The 17309-nt window shown below is 36.6% G+C and overlaps 1 protein-coding gene and 1 long non-coding RNA gene across 2 annotated transcripts; both read right to left on the reverse strand.

Moving 5' to 3' along the window:
• Nucleotides 1-256: 256 nt before the first annotated feature.
• Nucleotides 257-2022, reverse strand: LOC121749328. The gene is made up of 3 exons (XM_042143907.1): nucleotides 1905-2022; nucleotides 879-1128; nucleotides 257-785 (listed from the first exon to the last, which is right to left on the reverse strand). Exons 1-3 carry the CDS (start codon nucleotides 2020-2022, stop codon nucleotides 257-259), a joined length of 897 nt encoding a protein of 298 aa, XP_041999841.1.
• A 2844-nt stretch (nucleotides 2023-4866) lies between these two features.
• LOC121747624 lies at nucleotides 4867-12000 on the reverse strand. Its single transcript, XR_006039243.1, has 2 exons — nucleotides 11803-12000; nucleotides 4867-5111 (listed from the first exon to the last, which is right to left on the reverse strand). It is a non-coding gene; the product is annotated as an uncharacterized LOC121747624 (long non-coding RNA).
• Nucleotides 12001-17309: the final 5309 nt, after the last annotated feature.

A 17309-nucleotide genomic window follows, 5' to 3' on the forward strand; every position in this document is an offset into this window, starting at 1 on the left:
AAACATTTTATGAATTCGATAAAATATGAATGATAGTATAAAGAGATCACTCTATATTAAAAATATTCATTCTGTATAGATAATTATTCATCAAACCATCAGATTAGTTCATCCATCCAAAACGTAATTTGAATAGCCTAACTACTTCATTTATTATGAAACTATATTCATCGAAACAGAAACATCTAAGAAAAATATAAAGAAGTTAAAAAACTTAGACAATACATCAAGACATCGTGACGAAAGATATCTTGTATTACTTTTTCTTCTGCCACTCCTTAATATTTTTGCAATTTCTTGCATCATGATTACCAACCTCGCCGCATTCGGCACATTTACTACCAGGCTTTGCCTTCATCTTCATAGCTTGCTCAAGACGTGTAAGAGGCCGCCTTCCTGAACCCTTGGTTTTGACAACGTTGGGAGGATGGACATCTATTTCGCTAGGGGCTTGAGACCCATAGAAATTCTCAGTCATTTGCCTCTTATCACTAATAGACAATACAATCCCTTCACCCAATATCGCTTTCTTCCCTTCAGCAATAATTTGTCTGAATGCACGAATTTGGTCAACGTTTCCCTTAATAGTCTGTGCAACCTCAAAATAATCACCATGCATATCCCTCCATTCTTGTGCTGCCTCATCGATAATGAGCGCTTTTTCAATATCGTCAACAAAACCACAATGAACAGGCTTGGCAAAATTAGACTTCAACCAACGTCCTCCATGTAAATAATCAGGAACCAGCTTCAATTTTTTGTTTCGTAAGACCCAAAAAATGTGGCTGCATACGAGTCCAAGTCTTTGAAATAGTTTACACCCACATACGTATGAATCACCAGAGACGGAATAAGACATGGACTAGTCCTTAGAGAACTTGTCATTGATCACATATATTTCACTGTCATCCTCGATTGAAGTTTTTACCATGGTGCAAATATCAATTGCTTCCTCAATCTCTTCCTTAATTGCCTTAAACCCACCGTCACTGTAGATTGTTGATGCATGCCTCTCAAGTGCAGAATTTGTTTTCAACATTGGAGTCGTGTTGAAGTCTTGATATTCAAACCTGTTGCTATTGCTCCTTTGGGCATCCAACGCATTGTTGTAATGCATAAGAAACTCGACTAGATTACATCGAGACTTAGTGTACCTCTTGAAGAAATTGTTTTGAGACTCGGATATAGAGGTGGTCTGTAACACCCCGACTTTTTCTACCCTTTTATTGTGTTCTTGAAAGGATCGTCGTTTGTGCACTTGAAAATTTTTCGACCTAGTTCCTTTTGTCGAGAGAAGAATTTTACTTTTTGAGCCAAACAATTATTTTTTTTCTAGCCCAATTGTTATGAGCCCAATACACATTTTAGTCCTTTCTTTTCAGCCCAATTTTGAGAAGCCCAAAAATCAATTATTTATTCCAAATTTGTAGTCAACTACTTGGTCAAATATATTTCTCCAAACCTCATCACCAAACGATTTCCCCATATCTCCACTGCCTATAATCTCTCCATCAAACCAAATCCAATCTTTTTAGATACACACCCATAGTGATATATATATATATATATATATATATATATATATATATATATATATATATTCCACCGATTCTGTAAAAATTAAATCATTCTCTCTAAATTCCAAAGAAAATACCGTGAGATGGTATTCTTCTTCCTGCCGTTCAACCAAGGTATACTTTTCTTAGTTTTGAAATCTCCCAGGTTTAATTCCACTACATATTATCATGATTTCACAATAGTCTAAACAAGTTTCACTCTTTAGCCTTTTAGATGTTTTTTAAATCCAAATTTTTGAAAAACGTTGTCTGCCTATAAGTAATTGAACTTGAACTATTAGAGAATTCAATTAGAGAATAAGAATGTGGAAAGGCGGAGGGACTTACCTGCTTGAGATAAGAGGGCAGCGGCGGCAACGGCTGCTAGGGCTTCCGCAGCGACGACGGCAGACAGCAGTGGCGGCGATGAAGAAGCAGCCCTGTGACGCGGCGAGCTCTCTTCCATAGTTTTGCGGTGACCGGCGTGAAATAAGAGAGGAGTGAGAGAGTTGCGATTGATTCTGAATTGAATTTTAGAAAAGAGAGATAGAGATAGTTACGTGTTGGTGGATGGGAGTAAATGCATGCGGCTGACTCCTTTTCTTCTTGTTTAATTCTACCTAATTATTATTATTATTATTAGGCCCAAGTAGGTTGTGTATGGTAGTTTAAAAGTGGGGAATTGATACGTATATAATTGGGTTTGGAAGATATGTGTATACACGAATGGTGGCCGGAATAAATTAATTATCGGGGATGAGCGCGAAAAATGGAAATTTTATCGAGGAAAAGACGAAGGATAAACTGAGCACGCACGTACAATGCATGCATTTTTTTAAGTTAATGTTTTTCGCAAAGTCTAATTAGCATGTTATTTATTTTATTGCGAAAGGTAATCTCCGTGAGCGAAGTAAGATCGAAAAGGAAAATCCAAGTTAAGGAACTAAGCAAACGAGGTGCGCTTTCTTTTTAAATAAGGGCAATGCCCTAAGTATATTTTTATGTGAAAATGATATGAATATTTGAAATGCCGTGTTTTGTTTTATTCTATGGAACCTATCTGATTTGGCTTTTGCCATCAATGGATAATCGAATTCGGGTTTGTCTAGGTAGTGAGTCCCTATTCAGGCTAGTGTACACCTATGGAGATCGTGAGCTGTCTTTTGGGTCGGCCGGTCTAGTGACTTGGAATGTGGCCACGTTCCTTGTCATCAATAGATCAGATATGGTAGATAGCTATGGGAAAATGGTTGATCAACCGAATTTTACGATGGAAATGATTTTAGTGTCTTGGGCAATTTCTAAAGTTAAAACCCCAAGGTCACTCAATGGTGGCATGATAAATACTTTTTATAAAATGTTTTCGGCATGAGTTCACTGAGTGCATCAAGTACTCAGCCCTGCATTTCTTTTTAAAAATGTGCAGGTTGAGCGGTGACGAGCGCGGTGAGTGTTGAGCATAAAAGTGAAGAATGTCTATCAAATGTCTAGAATATGTTGTGTCTTCATACATAGCATTATTCTACTCTCAAAATGCTTCCGTTAAATATTGTTTCTTTTGAGTTGTTGATTGATGAGATACTCTGATTTTATTCGAGCTATTCCCATTTGTTTCGGGCTATGGTTGAGTTGTGTTGTTTTCCCCTTTTGTTCCCCGCTTCTTTAATCCTCCCCTAGTAGCGATCAACCGTGTTTTCTATCCTTAGAAAATGCGGGTGTGACAAAGTGGAATCAGAGCAAATGTTTCCTTCCGCTCTGGACCCGAGAGTCTTTTTCAGTCATAGTCTAGACTTGTTTCGCTAGACTAAAATAATAAATAAAATTAAATAAAAAGATAAAATAATAATTGTGTATTGAAGGCTCAACACCCCGCTTCGCCACGCTCAATCATGAAAGAGGTAATTTATTTTTATGAAAATTTTTATGAGAAAGTTTTCAGGAAAAGAGATGAGAAGCTAGGTTATGAAAAATAAGAGTATGTTTTACAATGGGATAGAAGAGCTATGGTTATTAAAACAAAGTATGTTTTACAATGGGATAGAAGAGCTATGGTTATTAATACAAAGTATGTTTTACAATGTGATAGAGAAGCTATGGGTATATAAAAAATATATATGTGTGTTTTGTGAAAGATGAAAATCTATGGTGATAAAAAGATGTATGCTTCCAATGGTATGGCTTGTCTTTTATGAAAAGATTTGATCAATAGAAAATGTTGTGTTTATGAATTTTTCACAAATTTTTAATCGAGGAAAATAGTTTTAACTTTTTTCTTTTTGGAAAATTGAGCTATGGAAGTGTGATAATATTTATGTTATGGGGTGCAAAGTACGATGCGTTAATCTATGGAGTGTTTTATACGAATGATGAAAGTTGATGCGAAAGTACATTTTAGTCTTGAGAGTGTTGCAATTGATTCTGAATTGAATTTTAGAAAAGAGAGATAGTGATAGTTACGTGTTGGTGGATGGGAGTAAATACATGCGGCTGACTCCTTTTCTTTTTGTTTAATTCTACCTAATTATTATTATTATTATTAACCCCAAGTAGGTTGTGTATGGTAGTTTAAAAGTGGGGAATTGATACGTATATAATTGGGTTTGGAAGATATGTGTATACACGAATGGTGGCCGGAATAAATTAATTATCGGGGATGAGCGCGAAAAATGGAAATTTTATCAATGAAAAGACGAAGGATAAACTGAGCACGCACGTACGATGCATGCATTTTTTGTAAGTTAATGTTTTTCGAAAAGTCTAATTAGCATGTTATTTATTTTATTGCGAAAGGGTAATCTCCGTGAGCGAAGTAAGATTAAAAAGGAAAATCCAAGTTAAGGAACTAAGCAAACGAGGTGGGCTTTCTTTTTAAATAAGGGCAATGCCCTAAGTATATTTTTATGAGAAAATGATATGAATATTTGTCATGCCGTGTTTTGTTTCATTCTATGGAACTTATCTGATGTGGCTTTTGGCATCAATGGATAATCGAATTCGGGTCTGTCTAGGGAGTGAGTCCCTATTCAGGCTAGTGTAGACCTATGGAGATTGTGAGCTGTCTTTTGGGTCGGCCGGTCTAGTGACTTGGAATGTGGTCACGTTCCTTGTCATCAATAGATCAGATATGGTAGATAGCTATGGGAAAATGGTTGATCAACCGAATTTTACGATTGAAATGAATTTAGTGTCTTGGGCGATTTCTAAAGTTAAAACTTGTCACGACCGCCCTTACTAAGGATAGTAAAGACGGGAAAAACGTGACGAGGGGAGGGACTAAGGAGCGAGGAAGAAAATGGGGACGCAAATATGAAAAAAACCCAATTAACTTCAAAAAGAAATATTTTAGTTTATTGAAAAGTTAAGCAATGGATTTTAGCCTCAAAACATAAAGCAGTATTACATAGTGCGGAAGACTTCTAGAAATTAATTTCAAACACGGCAGCGGAAAAATAAGTATTCAAGAGAGTCAAAGGGAGTCGTCTATGTATGAAGACACGACGCATCCGGAATTTCTTAAGGCTCAACTCAACATCCGCCGCAACATCACCGCTCAACCTGCACATAGGGAAAACATATGCAGGGCTGAGTACTTGATATACTCAGTGGACACATGCCAAAATATTTGATAAAAGTTATGTCATACATACCATAGTGAACTCGAGTTTTAACATTTTAGAAAAGAAATATCATCGAGTATCACAAAAACAGTTTCATAGCCTGGCCAGGCAAAACAATCTCCCCACTTTCTCAACAATCAATCATTCACATCCTCTTACCATAGTGCGACGAAAGTGTGGCCACACTATTCGCCCACGAGATCGGCCGACTTGCAAGGACGGCTCCCGATCTTTCCTGTGTATACAGCCTAATAGGGTTTGCAGCCCTACTCAGACCCGAATTCGTTTATCATAGCCCTATAGCCTAATGGAGCGAACTCACAAACTAGGCATCAAGCACAATCTCAACATAACTCTATAGCCTAACGGAGTAAGCTCAAACGAACTAGGCATCAAGCACAATCTCAACATCAAAACAATCACGGCATGACATAACACTTTAAACCACCCTTATAGCTCCACAATCATACTTTGGAAAAATAAAAGAGTTTAGTTAAAGAAAGCCCACCTCGTTCGCTTAACAATTCACAATCCAACTTATGGCAACTCTCGTTCCTCGAGTTCACGAATACACAATCACCCTTGTCAACGACAACACAAGTCAGCCTTTCACAAAATCATATTACCACGCATGTCCTATCGTTTCTTTCTCATCGTTTTTCTCAATTTACCCAACCCAACGTTCGTCACAAAGATGGAAAAACACACCATAATATATTTCAACGTATCTCACGTGATCACATCATTAAACACGTTCCTTGGACATACATGCATCATATAATACTTTTAAACTTGAAAATAAGTGTCATTTTATCCAGGCAGAAAACTGACAGAACTGCGCGACCATTTTGTAAAAAATCACTATAAATTCACCCGACCTCATATGAAGCTAAACTTTGGTCACAACACAGAAGACACATTCAAGTTCATCCATACAAATTTTCACACTGAAATCACGTCTTTTAGTCAGTCAAAAAAATAATTAAACTCTCTGGTCGGAACATAAAATTTCTGGCAGCACTGCGCAGTTCATTTGAAAAATTCACCAAAAATTCATCAAATGCCCAAAAAGACTGAAAATTTAACACGACTCAGAAGACACTTAAAATTGTCATATAGTTCAAGAATCACATCAATCAGAGGTCATTTGGTCGATCAAATAGAAAACGTAACATTCTTGGCGAGAACACGAGTTTCTGGCAGATTTGCGCAGTCAACTTCAAAAATTTATTAAAAACTCATTTTTCGACAAAGAGGGCTGAAATTTACACGAGACACATAAAACATCTTGAAGTTTACTCAGTAAAAATTACCTGTCAAAATTCGATCGTTTGATAGGTCAATTACACATCAGAAACCGCTGTTTGAACGTCACAGATTTCAGGCTCACAAATTCGAATTTAGGGTTTCTTCTTCATTCATCCAAATACCAATTTTTCATGCTTATAACACACAATCATGCTTAAAAAGGTTCTCATAATCATGTTTGCACATAAACTCACATCATTCACCAAAGATTCAAATCAAACTTCACATAAACTCATTCAAAATTGCATATTCATCAAAGTTCTCATGCAAACACAAATTCCCACCGATTAATTTTGCGATCTATGATTCCTACACTCACTATATGCATGTAGGATTCAAGAACAAGGATTATATGAAAAGATTGAGGGAAAGTGAATCAAATATACCTTTCTTGATGAAAACGAATCGGTAGAAACAAGAATTGATGCGATTCGTCAGAAATTCTTGAAAATCAACTCCAACGGATGCAAGAACAAGGATGAATGGAGGATTTTTTGGAGAGGATGAAGAGAGGGAGGGAGAAAACGTGTGTTATGAAGATTAGGGCTAGGTTACTTTTAATTTATAGGGAAAGAAAGAATCAAATCCTAATTAAAATAGGATATGGAGAGATTTGGGAAGATATGGTTGGATTTAATTAAGGAAGATAAACACAAAGAATTAATTAAATCCACAAAACAAATCCATCTCCTAATTAATAGAAGGGTTTCGAAAATTTCACAAGGAAAATGATAGGGTTCGAAATTTATGGAAAGTTCCATAAGGAAAGATTTGAATTGGATTTAATTTGGATAAATATCCCAAAGCAATTAATTAAATCCAAGAAAGAAAGTATTATTTCCAATAAATATGAGGGCCGAAAATTCCAATAAAATGGCTAGAATGATTATGCATGCTCCCATTTAATTTAATTCACACATTGGAAATTAAATCACATTATCTCACATAACCCACAACAACTAATTTCACATAATTAACTCAATCACATAGAAATTAAATTTCATAAAAGCATTTCCCATTCAACATCCACATCAATAAAATAAAATAAATCACAAATTTTTGGGGTGTTACAAAACTCCAAGGTCACTCAATGGTGGTATGATAAATACTTTTTATAAATGTTTTCGGCATGAGTCCACTGAGTGCATCAAGTACTCAGCCCTGCATTTCTTTTTAAAAATATGCAGGTTGAGCGGTGACGAGCGCGGTGGGTGTTGAGCATAAAAGTGAAGAATGTCTATCAAATGTCTAGAATATGTTGTGTCTTCATACATGTCATTATTCTACTCTCAAAATGCTTCCGCTAAATATTGTTTCTTTTGAGTTGTTGATAGATGAGATACTCTGATTTTATTCGAGCTATTCCCATTTGTTTCGGGCTATGGTTGAGTTGTGTTGTTTTCCCCTTTCTTCCCCGCTTCTTTAATCCTCCCCTAGTCGCGATCAACCGTGTTTTCTATCCTTAGGAAATGCGGGCGTGACAAAGTGGTATCAGAGCAAATTTTTCCTTCCGCTCTGGACCCGAGTGTCTTTTTCAGTCTTAGTCTAGACTTGTTTCGCTAGACTAAAATAATAAATAAAATTAAATAAAAAGATAAAATAATAATTGTGTATTGAAGGCTCAACATCCCTCTTTGCCACGCTCAATCATGAAAGAGGTAATTTATTTTTATGAAAATTTTTATGAGAAAGTTTTCGGGAAAAGATATGAGAAGCTAGGTTATGAAAAATAAGAGTATGTTTTCCAATGGGATAGAAGAGCTATGGTTATTAAAACAAAGTATGTTTTACAATGGGATAGAAGAGCTATGGTTATTAATACAAAGTATGTTTGACAATGGGATAGAAGAGCTATGGTTATTAATACAAAGTATGTTTTACAATGTGATAGAGAAGCTATGGTTATATAAAAAATATATATGTGTGTTTTGTGAAAGATGAAAATCTATGGTGATAAAAAGATGTATGCATGCAATGGGATGGCTTGTCTTTTATGAAAAGATTTGATCAATAGAAAATGTTGTGTTTATGAATTTTTCACAAATTTTTAATCGAGGAAAATAGTTTTAACTTTTTTTCTTTTTGGAAAATTGACCTTGGAAGTGTGATAATATTTATGTTATGAGGTGCAAGGTATGATGCGTTATTCTATGGAGTGTTTTATACGAATGATGAAAGTTGATGCGAAAGTACATTTTAGTTTTGAGAGTGTTGCAATTGATTCTGAATTGAATTTTAGAAAAGAGAGATAGAGATAGTTACGTGTTGGTGGATGGGAGTAAATACATGCGGCTGACTCCTTTTCTTTTTGTTTAATTCTACCTAATTATTATTATTATTATTAGGCCCAAGTAGGTTGTGTATGGTAGTTTAAAAGTGGGGATTTGATACGTATATAATTGGGTTTGGAAGATATGTGTATACACGAATGGTGGCCAGAATAAATTAATTATCGGGGATGAGCGCGAAAAATGGAAATTTTATCGAGGAAAAGACGAAGGATAAACTGAGCACGCACGTACGATGCAAGCTTTTTTTTAAGTTAATGTTTTTCGCAAAGTCTAATTAGCATGTTATTTATTTTATTGCGAAAGGGTAATCTCCGTGAGCGAAGTAAGATCGAAAAGGAAAATCCAAGTTAAGGAACTAAGCAAACGAGGTAGGCTTTCTTTTTAAATAAGGGCAATGCCCTAAGTATATTTTTATGAGAAAATGATATGAATATTTGTCATGCCGTGTTTTGTTTTATTCTATGGAACCTATCTGATGTGGCTTTTGGCATCAATGGATAATCGAATTCGGGTCTGTCTAGGGAGTGAGTCCCTATTCAGGCTAGTGTAGACCTATGGAGATCGTGAGCTGTCTTTTGGGTCGGCCGGTCTAGTGACTTGGAATGTGGTCACGTTCCTTGTCATCAATAGATCAGATATGGTAGATAGCTATGGGAAAATGGTTGATCAACCGAATTTTACGATTGAAATGAATGTAGTGTCTTGGGCGATTTCTAAAGTTAAAACTCCAAGGTCACTCAATGGTGGTATGATAAATACTTTTTATAAATGTTTTCGGCATGAGTCCACTGAGTGCATCAAGTACTCAGCCCTGCATTTCTTTTTAAAAATATGCAGGTTGAGCGGTGACGAGCGCGGTGGGTGTTGAGCATAAAAGTGAAGAATGTCTATCAAATGTCTAGAATATGTTGTGTCTTCATACATGTCATTATTCTACTCTCAAAATGCTTCCGCTAAATATTGTTTCTTTTGAGTTGTTGATTGATGAGATACTCTGATTTTATTCGAGCTATTCCCATTTGTTTCGGGCTATGGTTGAGTTGTGTTGTTTTCCACTTTCTTCCCCGCTTCTTTAATCCTCCCCTAGTCGCGATCAACCTTGTTTTCTATCCTTAGAAAATGCGGGCGTGACAAAGTGGTATCAGAGCAAATTTTTCCTTCCGCTCTGGACCCGAGAGTCTTTTTCAGTCTTAGTCTAGACTTGTTTCGCTAGACTAAAATAATAAATAAAATTAAATAAAAAGATAAAATAATAATTGTTTATTGAAGGCTCAACATCCCGCTTCGCCACGCTCAATAAAGAAAGAGGTAATTTATTTTTATGAAAATTTTTATGAGAAAGTTTTCAGGAAAAGAGATGAGAAGCTAGGTTATGAAAAATAAGAGTATGTTTTGCAATGGGATAGAAGAGCTATGGTTATTAAAACAAAGTATGTTTTACAATGGGATAGAAGAACTATGGTTATTAATACAAAGTATGTTTTACAATGGGATAGAAGAGCTATGGTTATTAATACAAAGTATGTTTTACAATGTGATAGAGAAGCTAGTGTTATATAAAAAATATATATGTGTGTTTTGTGAAAGATGAAAATCTATGGTGATAAAAAGATGTATGCTTGCAATGGGATGGCTTGTCTTTTATGAAAAGATTTGATCAATAGAAAATGTTGTGTTTTTTCACAAATTTTTAATCGAGGAAAATAGTTTTAACTTTTTTCTTTTTGGAAAATTGAGCTATGGAAGTGTGATAATATTTATGTTATGAGGTGCAAAGTATGATGCGTTATTCTATGAAGTGTTTTATACGAATGATGAAAGTTGATGCGAAAGTACATTTTAGTTTTGAGTGAAACTTTTACTTTAAAAGTGAGATGTGGAATTTTTTGGGGAAAGTGTAAAGAAATTTAGTTTTGAATGCAAATGTGAAGTGCGAAAGTGTTTTGCTATGGGATGTGAAAATATTGTGTGTTTATCTTGTGGTATGAATTGCGTTAATTGTGGTTGATGTTGAGATATAAGATGATGAAAAGTGTTGCGATCATAGAGTGCTTATATTGAATACGCGCGAACCGTAGTTTTGAGTTGAAATAACATATCATTTTCCCGAGTGACAAAAACGAACGAGAATCTGAAAGTGTGGGACGAATCCCTGATTTGTCTAAAATACGAGGCAAGGAGATCGAGAGTGCGAATGGAGGCCGATGGACCATGAATCTTTTTCTTGGAATTATGTGAAACTTTAGAGCAAGCTAGGTGCGAATCATTCGAAGGACGTAAGCAAATTTCGGGACGAAATCTTTGTTAAGATGGGTAGATTGTAACGCCCCCGACATTTTCTACCCTTTTATTGTGTTCTTGAAAGGACTATCGTTTGTGCACTTGAAAATTTTTCGACATTGTTTCTTTTGCCGAGAGAAGAATTTTACTTTTTGAGCCAAACAATTATTTTTTTTTTCTAGCCCAATTGTTATGAGCCCAAAACACATTTTATTCCTTTCTTTTGAGCCCAATTTTGAGAAGCCCAAAAATCAATTATTTATTCCAAATTTATAGTCAACTACTTGGTCGAATATATTTCTCCAAACCCCATCACCAAACGATTTCTCCATGTCTCCACTCCCTATAATCTCTCCATCAAACCAAATCCAATCTTTATAGATACACACCCATAGTGATATATATATATATATATATATATATATATATATATATATATATATATATTCCACCGATTCTGTAAAAATTAAATCATTCTCTCTAAATTCCAAAGCAAAAACCGTGAGATGGTATTCTTCTTCCTGCCGTTCAACCAAGGTATACTTTTCTTAGTTTTGAAATCTCCCAAGTTTAATTCCACTACATATTATCATGATTTCACAATAGTCTAAACAAGGTTCACTCTTTAGCCTTTTAGATACTTTTTAAATCCAAATTTTTGAAAAACATTGTCTGCCTATAAATAATTGAACTTGAACTATTAGAGAATTTAATTACAGAATAAGAATGTGGAAAGGCGGAGGGACTTACCTGCTTGAGAAAAGAGGGCAGCGGCGGAAACGGCTGCTGGGGCTTCCGCAGCGACGACGGTAGACAGCAGTGGCGGCGACGGAGAAGCAGCCCTGTGACGCGGCGAGCTCTCTTCCATAGTTTTGCGGTGACCGGCGTGAAATAGGAGAGGAGTGAGAGAGTTGCGATTGATACTGAATTGAATTTTAGAAAAGAGATATAGAGATAGTTACGTGTTGGTGGATGGGAGTAAATGCATGCGGCTGCTCCTTTTCTTTTTGTTTAATTCTACCTAATTATTATTATTATTATTATTATTAGGCCAAAGTAGGTTGTGTATGGTAGTTTAAAAGTGGGGAATTGATACGTATATAATTGGGTTTGGAAGATATGTGTATACACGAATGGTGGCCGAAATAAATTAATTATCGGGGATGAGCGCGAAAAATGGAAATTTTATCGAGGAATAGACGAAGGATAAACTGAGCACGCACGTACGATGCATGCATTTTTTTTAAGTTAATGTTTTTTGCAAAGTCTAATAAGCATGTTATTTATTTTATTGCGAAATGGTAATCTCCGTGAGCGAAGTAAGATCGAAAAGGAAAATCCAAGTTAAGGAACTAAGCAAACGAGGTGGGCTTTCTTTTTAAATAATAGCAATGCCCTAAGTATATTTTTATGTGAAAATGATATGAATTTTTGTCATGCCGTGTTTTGTTTTATTATATGGAACCTATCTGATGTGGCTTTGCCATCAATGGATAATCGAATTCGGGTCTGTCTAGAGAGTGAGTCCCTATTCAGGCTAGTGTACACCTATGGAGATCGTGAGCCGTCTTTTGGGTCGGCCGGTCTAGTGACTTGGAATGTGGCCACGTTCCTTGTCATCAATGGATCAGATATGGTAGATAGCTATGGGAAAATGGTTGATCAACCGAATTTTACGATGGAAATGATTTTAGTGTCTTGGGCGATTTCTAAAGTTAAAACCCCAAGGTCACTCAATGGTGGCATGATAAATACTTTTTATAAAATGTTTCGGCATGAGTCTACTGAGTGCATCAAGTACTCAACCCTGCATTTCTTTTTAAAAATGTGCAGGTTGAGCGGTGACGAGCTCGGTGGGTGTTGAGCATAAAAGTGAAGAATGTCTATCAAATGTCTAGAATATGTTGTGTCTTCATACATAGCATTTTTTTACTCTCAAAATGCTTCCGCTAAATATTATTTCTTTTGAGTTTTTGATTGATGAGATACTCTGATTTTATTCGAGCTATTCCCATTTATTTCGGGCTATGGTTGAGTTGTGTTGTTTTCCCCTTTCTTCCCCGCTTCTTTAATCCTCCCCTAGTCGCGATCAACCGTGTTTTCTATCCTTAGAAAATGCGGGCGTAACATGGTCTTAATCAATGAACTCATTGGAAAATCCATGAAGTAGGGTGGAACCTGTATATCATCGCATATGCAAATAAATTCATAAATACATTAAAATAGTTCATAACTAAGAAATATTTATACATCACATTTTTAAATAAAACAATAATATGTTGTGGACATACCCAGAATTTTTGATTGGCAAACATTATCGAAAACCACTCGTTGTTTGTAAGGCCGTATTTTTCCATAATTTCGTGCCTGGTTTCTTCGAATTCTTCAGGATCTATCAACTTCGACCACACACATTTATTTAACTCCTTCTTCAAATCCTCAATGTGGAGCTGATTTTTGGGCAATTTTTCAACGACCTTAAACATGATGTGCCACATGCACCATCAATGTCTTGTATCAACTAGAACACTATCGACGGCCACATTCATTCCCAAATCCTGATCAGTAATGATCAATTTGGGAGCAGCGCCCATGCATTTAACAAACCTTTCGAACAACCATTCGAAAGAAGGAGCATTCTCTTTCAATAACAATCCTGCACCAAACGTAACGGGTCTGCCATTATTGTCTTTGCCTGTGAATGGTGTAAAAATCATACAATACCTACATTCCATAAAAAAGGTACACATATCATAGTGGACAAAATAGTTCATCCCTTACTTATGTTATATCATCTGGAACTATAAATAATTCATCATTTAAACATAAACAAACATAAATAACCAAAAACTATGTAGCAATCTAAAACAATGAATACTTATTGGTCGTACCTATTTGTTGAGTAGGTTGTGTCGAAAGAGACAATGTAACCGTACAAATGGTAATTGTGCTTGGTAATAGGATCACACGAGAAAAGACGTGTAAGTCTGCCCTTAGAGTTTACCTCAAAGTTGTAGGTGAACGACGAACATATCTCCTTCTTCCGCTTCATATCATTCAATAACATTTGCGCATCAGCACCATCCACATATGCTCTTAGATCACGCCTATAGTTGCGAACCTCAACAATGGTGCATCCGACGTAATCCAAACCACCTAAGACCTCGCTAAGCATACTAAAAGTCAACGTGGGACCGATATTTGCACTTTCGCAATCTATTATGAATTTCTGATGCACTAGGTCGATATTGCGATTGAGCCTCATAAATCGCTTGTGACGTAATTGAACCATATCGTGATTATGTTGCTCTTCAAACTGTTTAACAACATAACCAGTACCCTTACAAAACTTAAAAGCAATTTAGCCTTACAAAGACACTTTCTAGAAGAACGTCTACGTTTAGTCTCAGACTGTTTATAATTCACTCGCTTCTCACCTTCTCTACTACACACAACGTATAGCCATGTAACCAGATCTCCAACCCTTTTAGATCCATGTTTACAGGTGTCAAACCCTACCTGTCGTGCATATTTATTATAGAAGACTGTAGCATCATCCAAGGTATGAAAAACCTGGCCAATATGTGGCTTCATTTGGGAAGGACATTCAGGGATGTATGACACTGAGATTAAAAGAAAAAGTTCATTCATTAGGAAGTTTGTTTCATCCAATACTAAATATATTTCACTACCACGAACAATATTATACATCAATATATTTTATATGACAAACTTTCACTGCGACAAACAGAACAAGTATTCCTACTACTTGGCTCTAGTTCTTCATCCTCGGATGATTCAGAGTCAGAATAAAAAATTGTGCCGCCAACAGGAGATTGTAACTCATCGAATATTGACCCATGATCGTCGTTAATATTTTCTGTAGAAGTAGTTCCATGTAGGTTTCCTGCTTCGGGAGAAAATTCAGTTGTGTGAGAAGGGTTGCTCAAGTCTTCCATTGATGTACTAGTAAAGTCCGTTCTAGGCGTAAAGCCATTTGACGAATCCATACAACCAAATAAGACGAAGAAGTAGAGATATGATAGCTGGAGATTGCGAATGAATGGAATTGGGATTAGTTTATAAAGAGAGATTGAACACTGCAAATTAGCATATTCAATGGAACATGAAGAGTGTATTACAATCGTGTGAATATCATTACCATATTAACATGAAGATTGCGAAGATTGCAAATGAATGGAATTGGGATTAGTTTATATAGAGAGATTGGAATCTGCAAATTAGCAGATTCAATGGAACATGAAGAGTGGATTGGAATCGTGTGAATATCATTATCATATTAACATGTGTGAATGTAGTGGCTGATGCCCTAAGTAGAAAGTCTCAACCTCAATTGGCCACTTTTCTCACGAACGAAGAGAACTTGATACGAGAATTCAGTAAAATGCGATTGGAGGTAGTGAGAGCACCCGAGACAGTGGAAGGAAGAATCGCCACCTTGGTAATGGAACCCGACCTAAGAGCTAGAATCGTGGAAGCTCAAAGACGCGATACTTTACTTGAGAAAATCCGTTCGGAAGTGAGGACAGGGGAGCAAGAATATTTTCACGAGGAGACGGATAACGCCCTCGCATTCAAGGGCAGATTGTGCCTGCCTGGAGATAAAGGGCTTAGGAATGAAATCATGAGGGAAGCACACGAAACACCGTACACCGCGCACCCGGGGAGTACCAAGATGTATCGAGATATGAAGAGACAGTTTTGGTGGAATGGCATGAAAAAGCATGTGGCGGCATTTGTGGAGAGGTGTCTAGCATGTCAGCAAGTGAAAGCTCTACACCAACGACCTTATGGGAGACTACAACCACTTGAGATACCAGAGTGGAAATGGGACTGGGAGCACATTGCAATGGACTTCGTGACCGGATTACCGAGATCCCAACGAAGAAACACTGTTATTTGGGTGATTATTGATCGTTTCACAAAATCTGCTCACTTTGTGCCGATTCGTGATACTTATGGAGCCAATAAGTTGTCTAATATATATGTGAAAGAGATCATACGCTTACATGGAGTACCAGCGACTATTACATGTGACCGTGATGCGAAGTTTACCTCTAGATTTTGGATGAGCCTACAACAGGAGTTAGGCACTAAGTTGAATTTCAGCACTGCATTCCACCCGCTGACTGATGGGCAATCAGAGAGGACGATACAGACTTTGGAGGATATGTTGAGAGCCGTGGTGCTAGATCGAGGAGTAGGTTGGGAGGAAGTGTTGCCACTAATAGAGTTCGCTTACAACAATAGTTATCAGACGACTATTAACATGGCCCCGTATAAGGCATTGTATGGGAAGAAGTGTAGATCACCACTTTACTGGGATAAAGTGGGTGAGAGAAGAATTCTTGGACCAGACTCGGTGGAAGAAATGATTGAGATTGTTCAACAAATTCGTGAGAGGATCAAGGAAGCTCAGGATCGACAGAAATCATATGCTGATGTTCGAAGAACCGATCTCCAATTTGAGGCTGGAGATAAAGTTTTTCTGAAGGTAGCTCCGTCAAAAGGAATAACTCGGTTCGGTGTAAAAGGCAAGTTGAGACCACGATTTATTGGACCATATGAGATTCTTGACAGAGTGGGTCCAGTAGCGTATAGATTGGCGCTACCACTAAGCTTTAGGAAAGTACACAATGTTTTCCATGTGTCACGATTGAGAAAGTATGTGTTCGACCCTAACCACATAATTCATCAAGAGGAGATGATGATCTTGAATCCGAATTTGAGTTACGAAGAGAAGCCTGAAGCCATTTTGGATAGGAAAGTGCAAGAGTTGAGAAATAAGTCTATTGCTTCGGTGAAGGTTCGATGGAGGAATCACGGTGTTGAGGAAGCTACGTGGGAATTGGAAGACATGATGAGGGAGAAGTACCCAGAATTGTTTGAATAATATAAGCAAATTTCGGGATGAAATTTTTGTGAAGATGGGTAGATTGTAATACCCGCTTTTTTTTCTATCTTTTTAAGCTAATAATTTTGTTTTAAGAACGTGCGAGTGATAGACCTTGAATAAAATAACGTGTTTGTTTCGATTGGTTGTGAATAGTAATAGTAAATGCTTGAATTATTGTTGATTAATTGTGTGGTGTAAGTTGTCGACAAGATTGACGTGAGAGTCGTCGATGGGAAATTTTGGGCGTTCGTTTACAATGTACTTGGAATAACATCAAAGTACTAAAATAATAATATACCACAATTTAATCAATGTGCTAAAATTATAGATTTTTGGGCCT

The sequence above is a fragment of the Salvia splendens genome, chromosome 9 (assembly GCF_004379255.2).
Source record: "Salvia splendens isolate huo1 chromosome 9, SspV2, whole genome shotgun sequence".
Lineage (NCBI taxonomy): Eukaryota > Viridiplantae > Streptophyta > Magnoliopsida > Lamiales > Lamiaceae > Salvia > Salvia splendens.